Here is a 14,778-nt window from a genome sequence, read left to right on the forward strand (position 1 = left end):
TTAGTAAGATATTTGGCTTTCTACTCTTATCATGGCTAAATAAGTGGTCTGAGAATAAACATCACAATGATATCTTCCAAAACTGGGTGTGTGCAGGGTGTGGGAACAAGTGTGAATATAATGATTTTAAACATTCTTAAGAGTATCCTTGGAAAGCAAAGGAAAAAATATATTCGGCTTTTGTGGACTTGGTAAAGGCTTTTGACCATGTAGACAGGGCTGTCCACTGGCCCCCGTACTCTAATCTTTTTTTGTCAGATCTAGGAAACACTAAATGAGGCGAGGAGTATTCCACCAAAATTGGGTGGTACATCAGTCAGTAGGCTTTTATAAGCCGACGACTTAGTATTGTTGGATCAAACAGAAGTGGGGTTGCAACATCAACTAAGTAAGTTGGAAGAATATATTAAGACTAACAACCTCCTGATAAACACTGAGAAAACTACTAATTTTGGGGAACTTCTAGTGTAGACAATCAACTAGCTTTATGTGGAAACTGGGGTCGGCAAAGTTAGAACAAGTCCAGTCATACAAATACCTGGGAACTCTCTTGCAGTAAAACCTTAATGATGGCTAAAAAGGCAAAAATGATCAACAGGAAATTTAGGCGATTCTCTATGCAGCCAGTACTGGAATTTTATAAATTAAAGGTGGTAGCAACCCTAACATAGGGAGCCAAGTCGCTGCTTTTTATACAGGAAAATTCTTGGCCAATTTTAAAGGGGATATTTTGCAAAATTGTTTTAAGGGTTCGGAAGTCCACCCAGATACGGGTCTTGTGCCAAGAGTTGGGTTTTACGTCAATGCATGCTTTTGTGCAATGGAAAAAGCTAGCCTTATATAGGAAATGTACTTTTGAAGACACATCAGCAATATTTGAGATCCTAAAAAAGGAGATGGCAACAAACAGTGTGAAGAGGCTGAGGCAATGGGTTTCGTCATGTAAAGAGTGGCTGGAAAGATGGAGTGTCACAGAGGTAGATTTGGAAAGCAACGAGCCAGGTAAATAAGAGATTATGGGAGCTTGACTTGATAACTACTTCAGACGAGACGAGCAAATATAAACTGTTCTACCACTTACGACACAGGCAAGGGGGGTGGGGTCAGTCCCCGAGTATTTGACTAAGTTCCCGAACAGCTATTATAGGGGGCAGTTTATGAGATGATATTTAAATCTGCTCCTGACCAAGGAGATCATGTGTGCTAGAAATCGTGAGGGAGTGAGAGATTGGCAATGCCGTCATTGCAAAAAACATGATGTGGTAGAATCTTTAAACCATATTTTGCTATTTTTCACAGAGTTAACAGAGAGAACAAAGCACTTTAAATTTTCTTTAGATAATACAAGCACTTTGACACTGGATGAATGATGGGTGGTTTTATTAAGTGGGGCAAGAACTCTGTTGGTCTTAGCTGTAGTAATATTTTTAAGGATTGTATTAGTTTATGTGTTTTAGGAACTTGGGTGATTTTTAGAAGAAGTTTTATCCTTGTGATGACTTCAAAAATTTGAACTTGTCCAATTGTCGAATATATGGTGGTTGACCCAATAAAACGATGAGCCATTTTAATGATGATTGTTTTCCGTTATATGGACGAGTGGTTTTTTCTGACTTTGCTAAAGGTTTGTAATGAACCATAATGCTCAAATAAATAACTAAACATAATTAGGTTTATTAAAGAAAATTAAAAATGCCTAACTTTCCCTATGCTATAAGGCATGCCTAACTAACAAAACTAGCTAAGGTGCTCATCAGTGAATGTCTTAACAGAATCTGTCCACTGTCCAAACTAGCCTATCTGACCCTACCACCATAACAACAACTAAAGGCAGGAGAATGACTCCCTTCTCCTGTAATCTATTTGTGTCTTGCAAACGTCTATTTCAATAGTTAATTTTCAGATGGTCTTCGGTGACAGGTTTGATCAGTTCGTACAATTTGTTCAAGACTTTGCTTGGCTTCGACTTTCCTTGATGGCTGTCCGTTTGGGTTCTATTACTGTCCTCTTTATTCTCTCTACAGAGATTTGTTCTTCTCTCTTCCCATGGTAAAGCTGTCCAACTTTTATACGTTTCTCCTTCTGTTTTACTTTCTTGGACTTTACTGATACAAGACTGAGCATTCCAGAACCAATTCGTATTCACTTATTGAGGTTACACAATTTGGATTTCTTTATCTTGACTGGGACAAGTATAATTTGTCCCATAACAAATCTCATTCACTCCTTTTCGCTTAAGTATCACAATCTCTTCACTTTGACTGGGACGAGTATGATTGGTCCAATAATAATTCTGCGCTCACCTCCCAGGTCTCCTGATCTCCCTATTACCTGGGACCTCTAGGAATAACATTACCAGATCTTCTAGCTGCTGGTTGTCAGTTCCCTGCACCATCAACATTCTTTCTCTTGCTCCTTTAATGCTCCCTCTTTCATACCGTTGTCTAGGATGTTCTTATGGTACCTTTTGTACCAATAGGGATTGAGTCTCCATCCGTGGAGTGGTTTCGACGTTGTTTGGATGACTCCTGGTCCACCACAAGTCATTTGTGGTCCCGCCACCACCTTCCGTCTCTCTCTCTCTCTAATCCAGGATGCTCTGCATCTGACTACTTCTCTCGCTTTCTGCCAGGTAAGAAGCTGAGCGTCTGAATCGGCTGTGTCTCTCGGCCTACTCCAGGCTGTGAATCCTATTTCGACTTGACACTCGTTTCTGGTTACCGGACGCTGCAAGTTTAAATCTCTCTGCTAAAGCGGACAGCCCTGTTTTGTAATTCGCTGGCTTTTCTCTTTGCCAGTCTCCTCCCTCATTATATGCGACTTATGCTTGGGACTTCCCCGACGTACGTCCGGGTCTTCCTCTTTCCATCTTGCATGGCTTTTCTCTCTTCCTCCATGTATCATCCTCCTCATCCCAGTTGGATGGGATATTTTTTTTTTTAAGAGATATTTACAGTTTGTGTGTGCCAGTAGCAAATACTGGTTTCTTCTACACACAGGTTGCTATAGTAAATGTTCTCAGAGGTATTGTAGGTTTTTAGGGAGTTCCTCATTGGAACGGGTGACTTTGTCCCCAAAGAGGGAGTCTCTACCGGTGAGGTCCCACTTGCCTACACCTCTACGGAGGGTATTGCGGAGCAGGCACACCTCCCTAGTTTCACAGGGGTGGGCCTCCCCCGGGGGAAGGGACAAATCCCCACGATTCGTCGCATCCGCCATTCCGTTTCACACTGAAGCAGAATGGTGGAGCCACATTTCACAGATTTTGCATGTAAATCCTACAGAGCGAAATAGAGCCGATTCACCCACATCTAGTCATGTTAAGTCGCAATTATTATACCAATACAAGAGAGAAGACAAAACATCACTGGCATCTTAACCATTGATTGCACTATTAGATGAATCATCAAAACTGTTTAATTCATTGATTTATGCTAGACTTTCCAATTGGGCTGTATCAAACAATATATTAGGTCTGTCTCAAGGGGGCATTTGTAGAGGATTAGTTACCCCCAATTAAGTTATTAATTTATATTTAAGCATTGCTAAGTATTCCAGATCAAAGACACCTATACATATGACGTTGATGGATCTCAGCCGGGCTTTCAATAATGTGAACAGAGCCAAATGACGGTCCATTTTGGGATACCTTCACATCACTACTCATTTGTTACTGGTGATGTGAGCTTTATATTTGAATACTAAAGCTTGTGAAGGTTGGGAGAAAAAGGATATTGCATGGTTGCATTCATGGCATCACAGGCGTCTATATGGGATGTGTTCTGGAGCACCTTCTTTTTAGTTTATACATTAATGGACTGGAGAAGTCTTTAATTGATCTTAAACTTGATGTTCCTGTGATAGGGGGTGAGCCAATACTCCTCCAAAGCTACGCAAAAGATACAATTTTAATAGCACATATTTTGCCCTCCAGTCTCTATTCAATGGCGATGCATCCTTTGCATAGTCCTTAAATCAGTATGCTTCTTTCACTTAAACTGAAGTTCACTTTCATTTACATTTCCCAGCAACTTTCTTTAGAGTTTAATTTGCACCCATCGGCACCTTTCCTCCATAAAAGGAAGCCCAGCAGTGCTTGGACATTCTACTGTGATAGTGCTAGAAGCAAAAACGATAATAGAACTAAGGAAGAAATGGCTCCTTCCTAGTGCAGTGAGTAGGTTGAGAAAAAAGGTACGACCACAGTGAGAGTTGTGTGTGTGTGTAGGGGAAGGGAAGGAAGGAGGAAACGGGAGATACTGCTTCTACCTGGCTGTCTCTAATGTCAGTCAAGTGCACATCTCTGTTCAAACATGAAAAAGGATTAGATTAGATATGGTTATGAATTCCTCATCATAAATAGCCTTTTCACATTGCTCATAAACCTACTGCTGAATTAACTATACAAAAATATGCACATGTTGACTGAGTTTGAATGATCTATTCTGGTAGGTGTCAGCTACTCACCAGTTCAATTCTGCTAGTTCTCCATAAGTGTGACACATCGCACAGCTGCTTAAACATGCCCTTCAAATTCACCATCACAATCGCAGCTAGTACTGTCTACAAACAAATAAGGGACAGTTCTTTAAAATTATTACAAGCAGAGAGAAAACACAAACCAGTCAAATATGAAGTACTGGTGGTGATGTCTTATTTAACTATTTAATAAATGTACTTGAGGCAAAGTAAGAGAAAAAAGGATGACATACATTACTCACCATAATAGTATTTCTGGTGCTTGTATCTGCTTAGATTCACATGCTGTGAATATAGTCCGACATCTAGTGGTAATCGCGGAGTATTGCATCTTTTATCCGAAGATCAAAAAGGGACGTCGACATGGGCGTTATTATAACACTGTCTCCAACGTGGCATGTAGTGTACCCAAGATCTTTCACACATCGAGGTCCCCGGTTTTTATTTTTGTTCTGCCATGAGGGAGCCACTGAGAATGCGTGAGTGAATACAGCAGAAAATAAGGTGCACATTCCTTCAACTTCAAGAGAGGAGGAAGGGTGGGTGCATGTGAATCTAAGCAAATATAAGCACTAGAAATACAATCTCGGTGTGTAATGTGTCTTCTGATGCTTGTGAATATGCTTAGAATCACATGCTGTGCATAGACTAGCGAGCAGTACTAGGAGATTGTGGTGCGATGTGTTAAGGAACGATAGCAAAGAGATGTCTTAACACCGCCTGACCCACCTAACAATCAGTCTTCAAGTGTGTGTCTAAGCACCAATGTTGAGTGAAAGTGTGATCAGAACTCCAGGTAGCTGCTTTTCAAATAGAATCAAGAGGAACATTTGCAATAAAAGCTATAGTAGCTTCTGTGCGTCGAGTAGAATGCGCTCTAGGTGTAAAGGGTAAATCTCTCTTAGCTGGAGGGTAACACATTTGGATGCATTTAACAATCCATCAAGTGACTGCCGACATAGAGACAGGGTCTCCTTCTCTACCAGCGGCAACAAAGACAAAGAATTAAGTCTCTCTTTTGTAGTGATTTTGCTCATCAAGGTAATATACCACTGCTTTCCTAACATCTAGTGTTATCGAGACACATCATAATGGAGAAACAGGTGGAGTGCAGAATCAAGCGCAGTAGAAACCCTTCGGGCTGAATGATATAAAGGGACATGCTAAAAACCTCAGACGTTCAACAGGGAATATTCCATTTGCGCAATTTATTTTGCAATTAATTCTAATTTATAACCGCAATCGGGTCTCATGGGGAACTTGATACACATATTCGGTTGGATAGAAATAAGGGCGACATTTCCAAATACCAACCCCGAGGACAAGTGGCACTACATGTAGCAGCCTATATTCTGGAAGTAACTGGATAATGCAATAACTAGGATATGGAAACCAGACAGACATTCCACTTTCTGAGCAACAGGCAGAATGCGCAGCCTCCAATAGAAGCATAGCACCATACTCCGAAGAAATTTCATCTGCCATGGGGTAACGCACAGGCGTGCTGTGTGCGTCATTGAGGTTACCAAAGGAATGGCGAAATAGCACCCTAGGTATAGACGCAGACATCAAACTCCGGGTTTCCACGACAAGGCATCCGAAACACACCGCAGCAGAGAGACAGATGCTGCTGTGTCCAAACTCGAGTAAGCAACACTGTACCGAAGAGGATTGCAAACCTACAGAAAAAGAAAACACTGCTTTTGGTTGTGGCTGTTAACGAACGTAGCATTCAGGATGATAAACACAACGTAGAATCCCGTTGTGTTCAACAGTAATCGCGGAGGGACTGCGCGCACCTCGGCAATGGTGACAAGTTAGGCACCACGGCAGCATTGCAAATTCAGCGTGACAGGAGCCAAAGGAATGAAAAGGTAAGTCTTGCTTAAAAGCAGTGGTTAAAAGAGCAAATGTCCACACAAAAGGACACAATTATAAATCGCAGAAAATACACTGACACGTTTGCTGTCCTTTTGCAGGGAGACAGTGTCAGCATAAAGGACATACGTGGAAGAAAAAGGGAAAATCTTCCCGTTTGAAGATACTCGCCCTTCACTGAGAAACCGCAGGGGCACAGGTCAGTGTATACACAGGGAGCCAAACAAATGAAATAAATATTAACCAGGTGCCCAGACCATATACGTAACGGCAAGCGTGGCAGCCAAGCATAGAGGGGGCCAATTGCTTCCAGTCAGCATTAGGATCCATCACTATTACGATTAGTACTCAAATAGCCAAAAATTATTTTTTTGCTTTGAATACTAGGAAAATATATCCCAAATTAACAAACCTTTGCAGATTTATGATGGTGGTTGGTCATTTTTTCGAAAAAATAATGTCGAATGACAATTTTTTCAAAAAAAAAAATGTCAAAAAAAAATGTCGAATTGCGTTTTTTAAAATTATATATTTATTTTGGGGTTCGGGGTAAAAAAAATGGGTAAAACCAAAAAACATTTTTAAAAAGGGGGGTTGGGGGGAACCCATTTCGAAAAAAAAATGCATTAAAAAAATGACTTTCGACATTATTGGTTTCGAAATTATGACTATAAACCATTTATGATATTTGTACAGATTTTTAGAAGTGTATTTTTGCATACTATACATATGTCTTGCAGACCACAGACTGGAGGGATCTGGGGCCATTGACCTGAGCCTCCACATACAGGGTAAACAAGAAATAAGAGACTAAGGTGCTGTACACCCTTGCATTGGAAAGACCCTGCATACATAGAAACCAACTACAAGGGGGTAAAGCAAGAACCATTGCATCCAATATCAATCATAGTACAAACTAGAAGTACTAGGTCATGGAAGAGATCCATATAGAAGTCCATAACATATTCATGATTTCTTTGTACAGTGGACGGTGCAGGAAATTAGAGAACATTAATAATGGAAGAAAGGAGATACATAGCGAGATGCAAGGTCAGTAAAATTAATATATACGTTTTTGATTTGGAACTTTAGTGAATCTATTAATCCAGAAATACAACTTGCTTTCATTTTTACATAACTTTTTAGTAGAAAAATAGTTCACACACATTTTTATGCTGTTTTTCAGGGTCAAGTAATAACTAGAGGGCCTGAGGAAGGCAGCCAAATCTAAAAAATGCTGCAAAGTCAAGCTAGCAGAGAGGTGTAGGATGTCCTCACTGCAAGCAACAAACATAGGAGAAATCACATCAATATGGTTCTGTAGACGTAGACCCTAGTTTTGGAAAATAAAAATAAGAATATGTGTGCACTTGGGTGATTAGTGGGAATCGCAACATGAGGTGGTAGCTGACGAATAGATCTTCTGCTCTTGTTTTTTTTTTTTTACCAATCTGTCTATTATTTTTTACAGAGTAAATAGTACATAACAAATAAGGTACAGTTTGCACAAGGTGCATTTAAGTTCATGCGTATTAATCGTGGTGACACGAGGGCGTCGCCTTCTGAGGCGTCTGTAAAATGTGTCTGTGGGGGGGGGCGAGTTGTCGGAGATCTGGCTTCCTCTTATTCCCACTGTCTAGACCCGGTCTTCCCATTTCCCACAGATCCTCGTGAATTTCCCAGGACATCCCCTAGCTCTGTAGACCCTTCTGTCCAAGACCATGCAGCGATCCATTTCTGCCAACCACTGGTTTAGTCTTGGGTGTTCCACTGAGCCCCAGGCAGCTGCAATCAGTCTTTTGAACAGAGCCAGGGCTACTGCCACAAAGGTCTTCTTGTGTTTATTGAGGTCTGTGTCCTCCCATATTCCCAGTATTGCCAGTTTCGGCTCCACGGGGATCGGGGCTCTCATAATAGCAGACAGCTTCCCCATCCATTTGGCCCAGAAGGTCCTGATTTGCGGGCATTCCCATAGTGTGTGGTAAAAGGTACCTCTGGCCCTTCCGCATGAGACAAGCATCATTGTCACTCCGACCCCATCTGGTTAACATTGTGCAGGTGTAATATACCATTTGGAGGATTTTAAATTGTATCAACCGCAACCGTGCTGCTATCCCCACCTCCCTCGGGAACATTAACGCCTCTAGCCACTCCTCCGGCTCCATCCAACCCAGGTCTTGTTCCCATTTCCTTTGCAGGTTGGTAGGTTCTGAATCACCAAATGCCGTGAGTACCTAATATAAGGTGGACGTAACCTTGGTTGGGATGTTTGCAGTAAATAGGTTTGCCACGATCCAGGGTGGGAATTTGGACTGCAATAGCATGGGATATTTTTCTGTGTATGAACCCCTCCCCCGTTACCAGGACGTGTTCCAGCTCTAAGTCCCCAAATGACAGGGGTCTCCCGTCCTTTATGATATCTGCCAGTGTGTCAATCCCGCCCGCCGCCCAGCTCTCCAGATACCTCACCTTCAGTATTTCCCCCAGGAGTGCGGTATGCCATATGGGCTGCACCAGGGTCGACTGCAGGCCCCACCCTATGTCCTGGTGCACCTCTGCCCAGACCTGGCATGTGTGTCTCATGGGTCCAGGGTTTCCCCCGTATAGGGCTTGCTTGGGTGACCTACCTCTCAATCATCTTCGCTCCGCAGCGATGTGCGGAAGAGTTTGGTCCCCGTGTAGCCAGTCGTTTCTCGGACCCCAGCTGAGCTGCCCAGTAGTATCTGCGCAGGTTGGGTAAACCTATCCCCCCTCCCACACGGATGGCTGTAATGCCTTCATTGCCACCCGTGGTTGCTTACCCCCCCCACAGGAGCCCCCTCAAGGATCCAGCAATGTCAGTAAAGATCTTCTTTGGGATTGGGGGCGGGGCGTTCTGCAGAACGTATAGAAATCTGGGCAGGGATAGCATCTTAAACAGGGTAGCCCTGCACAATAGGGTCAGAGGGAGAGCTACCAGTGTATAGTGTCTGATGAGAACTTTTTCATCACAGTGGTCAGATTGAGCGGGATGTAGTCTTCTAGTTGTGGGCTAAAGTGGATTACCAAGTATTTAAAGCCTGTTGCGGCCACTGTGTATGGGCACTCCCGGGGGAGCCATGTCGTCTGACCCTGTATTGGGAATAGGATGGATTTTTGCCAGTTTATTTTGAGCCCAGAGAATTTCTGGTATTCCTGTAGCATTCCCATTACTACTGGGCATGATTTCTTGGGATTGCTCATATATATATATATATATATATTCAGAGGTTCTGCTCTTGTTTTTTGATGTAATCGATGCTTTTATGATGCTATGTGCTGAACCAGTAAATGTTCAATTTGTCCAAAAACAAAAAAAAAATGGAACCTGTTGTAGATTACATGTACAATGCTTAATTCATGAAAATACATGTTTGAGGGAAAATATTTGCCGGAAAATAACTAATGCAAAATCATAAGTATTAAAACCATGAAATATGTTTTAAAAAAGTACCAATAAATAAGACAAATTGGTTCCAAAAACCTTTATTTCTCATTGAAGTACAAGTAATTTGTTATTAATGATGTAAAGTGTTGGGCACACTTTTGTGAAAAATGGGGGCTTCTTTCAGCTGAATTAGTGGGATTTAAAAGAAAGTTGTAAGTGTGATGTATTGGTTCACGTAGAACTTAGAAATTAATTTAGGCATAAAGTATGGGGTTGTGTGTAGCACCACTTTGTCCTTATGAATGGTAAATGGGTCTTGAACTGAGAGAGCCTGCAGTTCACTAACTCTCCTAATAGAGGTAATAGCCACCAGAAAAGCAGTCTTATAGGCGAGAGGCATAGTCTGGCCTTTGTGCATTATCCAGTGCTGCAATACAATTGATGTCTGGATGACCCCATTGTGCAAAGACGTTGTGTAAAATGTGTTTTTGCAAACACCACTTGTGTTCTACTGGTAGTTACAAGTCTCTGCTGAGCAGGTCTGCCAGAAGATTGTGTTCCACTGGAACATGTCGTATTTCAGTGCTCATTTCCAAATGCTCTGTGGCAGTTTGGATAGCCCTGGAGAGTGAGTGCTCCCCTGTTTGTTCAGGTAATACATGGCCGTAGTGCTGTCTGTAAGGATCACAACGGGTTTCCCTTGTAGTTGTTTCTGAAAGGCTTTCAGGACTTTGTACACAGGAAGTAGTTCCAACAGATTGATAGGTTTGCTTGCTACTGATTGTGACCACATCCCCGGCTACTGCGGGGGTGGTGAAGGATTTCTGTTTCAGAAGGCTCTCCTTCAACCACCACTGCAAAAACTGAACGAGGGCTGTCGAGACAACCACTAGATTATCCCACTGACCGCTTGCCTGACACCATTGGCTCGAGAGTCACTCCTGCATAGGGCACATGCACAGATGCGCATGTGGGACAAGGAAGATGAAGGACGCCATCATCTCTAACAGCGCATGGCTTTCCGCACGGTTACCTTACGACTGGCCACATAATGAGGGATCCGGAACAACATGTTTTGAACCCTCTCATTGAAGGGGGGGGGGACAGGCCCATCTTCTGCCTGAGTTAGTGTCCCCAGAAATTGTCTCGTTGATTGAGAACCCCAGGCTGAAAATAAGATCTATAGTCTATTGGGTGTTCTCCAGGGTTCCTAGTGAAAGTTTCGAATGCCATGGTTTTGACTGGCAAAGTTTCGAAAAAAATACTTTTCTTTTAATGGGGGAAGTGGGGGGTACCCCCCCAAACCCCTGTTTTTTTAACCCCTTAAATACCACTGTAGTAAAAAAAAAACTTTACATTAAAAAATATTCATTTTTTCTACGCATTTTTATTTGAAACTTTTGTATTCGAAACAATGCATTCGAAACAATGCCTGGATACCGTTCTCCAGACATGCCTGGTGCGTGTTTGCAGTTATGAGCTAGTTGTCGGGATAAAGGTACACTGGAATGGACTGCCTGCGCATGTGTGCTGCCGCCACCGCCAGTGCCTTGGTAAACACCCTTGGGGCTGTGGCAATGCCAAAGGGGAGTACTTTGAACTGATAGTGAGTGTTCTCCATCTTGAACCAGAGGTACTTTGTGTGCTAGCAACATTGAAATATGGAAGTATGCATCATTCACATCCAAGGTGGCTATGTAATCCCCTTGCTTCAGCAACAGATTACTTCCTGTAGAGTTGTCATCCTGAACTTTTGAGGTTGACATACTTGTTTGCAGGACGCAGATCTAAGACAGGGCGTATGGTTAGATCCTGTATGGGTATAAGAAAGTATACCTGAAGATCTAGGATGACCTAGATTGCTCTCTTTTGCAGCAGGTTTTGTATTTCTTCTAGAAGCATCTGGAGATTTTGCAGAGATTGTTGGCGTGTGCTATCAGGGTGGATGGAGAAACTCAATGCAAAAGATGCGGCTTACAGTCTTGAGCACCCACTGTCCGAGGTTATCCCCTCCCATGCGTGGGTGAAGGATGTTAACTATCCCCCTACTTGGGAAGCATGGGAGGGGACCTGAAACAGTCTTTTGCTAGCAGAGGAGCCTCTGGCTGCTGCTTTTCTGCCCCTACCTTTGCCACGCTGAAAACCTCATTGTTGAGGGGTCTGAAAGTTGCCTGATGTACCCTGTCTCATATGTGGAATACCAGGGAGATCCTACAGTCCCATAGGCACCTTGAGCTGAGCTGAGAAAGGACTGCCAGCGAAAAGACTGGTGGGTATTGAAGACCCGGCATTGTACATATGGCTTGGCCGAGATCTGATTAAGAGACTACAAAGTCTTGTGCTGCTTCTTCGCATTCTTAAGGGCGTCGTCCACCGCCTTGCCGAAGAGGGCCGAGACCTTGATGGATTTATTAATGTGCGACTCCTGTGTCTCGGGTTTAAACCCAGAATTATTTATGCATGCATGGCGTTTCAAAAGAGTGCCCTCGGCCAACACCCTACCCCGCAGTCTTTGTAGAGTCAAGCGTGTATTTTAATATGTTCTGTGTCACCGGACGTCCCGTGTGTATCACTGTCAGAAGCTGTGACCTTGTAGGCTATGGTACATTCTGTAGACCATCCTGCATTAGTCCCCACTGGACACCACTATAGCTAGCAAGGAGAGTAGTATTGTTCGCAATGCAGGTACCGTAGGCAGCAGAAGAAGCCATACGTTTGCCCAGGTCATAACGTTTTTTCCTGTCTTTACCAAGGGGAGATTCAGAGGAAGACAGTGGAACCGCTGCATGTTTTTTAGTCATGCTAACAACTATGTTGTCTTGGACGGAATGTCTCCTGATGGAGTGGATCAGAAGGCACGGGGCGAAACATCTTCTCGACCCGAGTAAGGGAGGGCGTGAGCAAGGAGGAGGTAAATAAGCTTTTTAATAGAATTAAGTATTAGAAGAGATTGGCTGACAGGAACGTTTACCTTGAGGATATCCTGAAAGCCCGAATCAGGCACCTCCTCCTGCATGATCATTTTAAAATGGTCCACTGCTTTCCTAAATATGGTGTGTTAAACAGCATTTGATCATCAATAGGGGAAGTCTCCCTGGGTTGAGATACAGGAGGTGCATCCAAAAAAATATTATCCGGCTCAGCTTTATGAGCAGGGATAGTGGGCCAAATCCCCTGGTCATCTGCGGAGGTCTAAGCATCCAGATCATGAGAAACAGGGGACTGGGAGCCATCGCTCTGATCTGGGACCTAGTAAACATTATCATCCTGATCATACTGATCATCTTGAAAAATTTCATTGGGGCGGGGGGGGGGAGGAATCAGGTAATCGTTGTTTAGGAGGAGAAGAACAAGCCTCAGGAGAGTGAAGCTGATGAGATTTCTAGGGCCTAGGACCTTCACCAAAGGGACGGGACCTCTAAAGGATGGCATCAAACGTCCCTGAAAAATCCATACATTTTGGCATTTTGTTAATAAAGTCTTCAAATCTTTCGCTAGTCCAAGAAGAGGAAGATGAATCATCTGGAAGAGGGAAAGCTAAGTCAGATGGACAGGGTCTTTTTGTAGGGCCTGTGGTAAGGAAGGGGGTGCAGGAAAATACCCTGAAGACAGAGAAATTACGTTGAAGGGCTCAGAACCATGAGGAGGGGCCTGGGAATGCTTCCCAACCCCCCCCCCCACACCCGCCGAGTTTGGGGGTGAGGTTTCACTAGGGAAGCACATTTCGGCGCATCTTTCGACGCCTCTGTAAAATGCATCAACATTTTCGTGGTGGCACCGTGTGAGACACGTCTTGGTACCTTGTGCCAGCCACAATGGCTGGGGTGCAACAGACTCTGAACCTGCATGTTCAGTAGGCCCACCAAATGTTTCAACGGGCCTACAGGTGCTGATGGCTTTTTCGACGAGTCCGTCAAAGAAGGCCGAAGGGTTGTGTGTTTGACCTTTGAAATAGAATGTGTGCCCTTGTTACCAAGGTGTGATTTACCCATCGCACTGCAGACGGCATGCTTAGCGGGGCTGGGCACGGGCACACAGGAGTCTACAGGCTCCACAATAATGTCTTTGGACTCCAAAACGTAGCCCCAGCTGCTTGAGGAATCCTCGTCTGAGGCGCCGGCGGGAGAGTGACTCTCGGCTTGCATCGCGTAGGCCGTCCACCTCTTGATGCGCCTGGCCTTAACTGTTTTGGGCATAAAGAGTTTACAGGCCTTGCAACTCTGGTCACCGTAGACAACAGTTACACTCTTTGTGAGCATCTTCCCACTGAAATTTCATGTTGCAGGAAGGGCAAAACCTAAAAGGAGTTCTCTCCATAGTAGCGTGGAAAAGCAGCCAGACGAGAAAAGGAAGGAGGAGGAGGAAAAGGCATTCTCAGAAGTGTCTAGAGAAAAAGGGTCTCCACTCTCCCTATTGTAAGGCTGAAACCTGAAGGCCAAGGCCGCAACAGCCACTGAGTCGCCGGAGGCAGCAATAGTTTGCAGAAACAGCAAAACCGGAATAGCCATCGAAGAGGGTCAAGGAAGTCAGTCGATGGATGTGCCAAAGATGCAGGAAACAGCAATAAGTTCTCGAAACATGAGCTCTGCATAAAGCAAACGACCAGAACAGCGGAAATAAACAATCTGGGGGGAACTCGACGTATGAAGGATCTTGGGTACACTACATGTCACATAAGGGATAGTGTTACAGTCACGCCCATGTCGACGTCCCTTTTTGATCTTCTGGGAAAAAAATGCCTTCACCCCGCAATTACCACTAGATGTCAGACTATATGCACAGCTGCATGTGATTCTAAGCAGATTCACAAGCATCAGAAATATATTTTGTGGTTCAAATCGAAATAATGCCAGGTTAGAGTTTCAAGAAGTGAACAGATTTGGATATTAAAGCATAACATTGCCTATAAAATCATTACACTGTATTGTGTCATCTGCATATTGTCACAGATGGCACAAGGATCACTCCAATTCTCAAAGGTAGTTGAAGAGTTTTTACTGAAATATCAATTGGCC

At 43.6% G+C, this 14,778-nt stretch overlaps 1 protein-coding gene across 1 annotated transcript in view; it reads right to left on the minus strand.

Annotated features, from left to right (window-relative positions):
- The window catches only part of SLC26A5 (solute carrier family 26 member 5), a 676,177-nt gene that overhangs the window by 131,754 nt on the left and 529,645 nt on the right, over window positions 1-14,778 (minus strand). Inside the window, exon 12 of the mRNA XM_069628070.1 lies at window positions 4,468-4,563. Coding sequence (XP_069484171.1) covers window positions 4,468-4,563 — 96 coding nt within the window. The remainder of the gene's footprint in view (window positions 1-4,467; window positions 4,564-14,778) is intronic.

Source organism: Ambystoma mexicanum, chromosome 12 (genome assembly GCF_040938575.1).
Source record: "Ambystoma mexicanum isolate Mex_15411 chromosome 12, UKY_AmexF1_1, whole genome shotgun sequence".
Lineage (NCBI taxonomy): Eukaryota > Metazoa > Chordata > Amphibia > Caudata > Ambystomatidae > Ambystoma > Ambystoma mexicanum.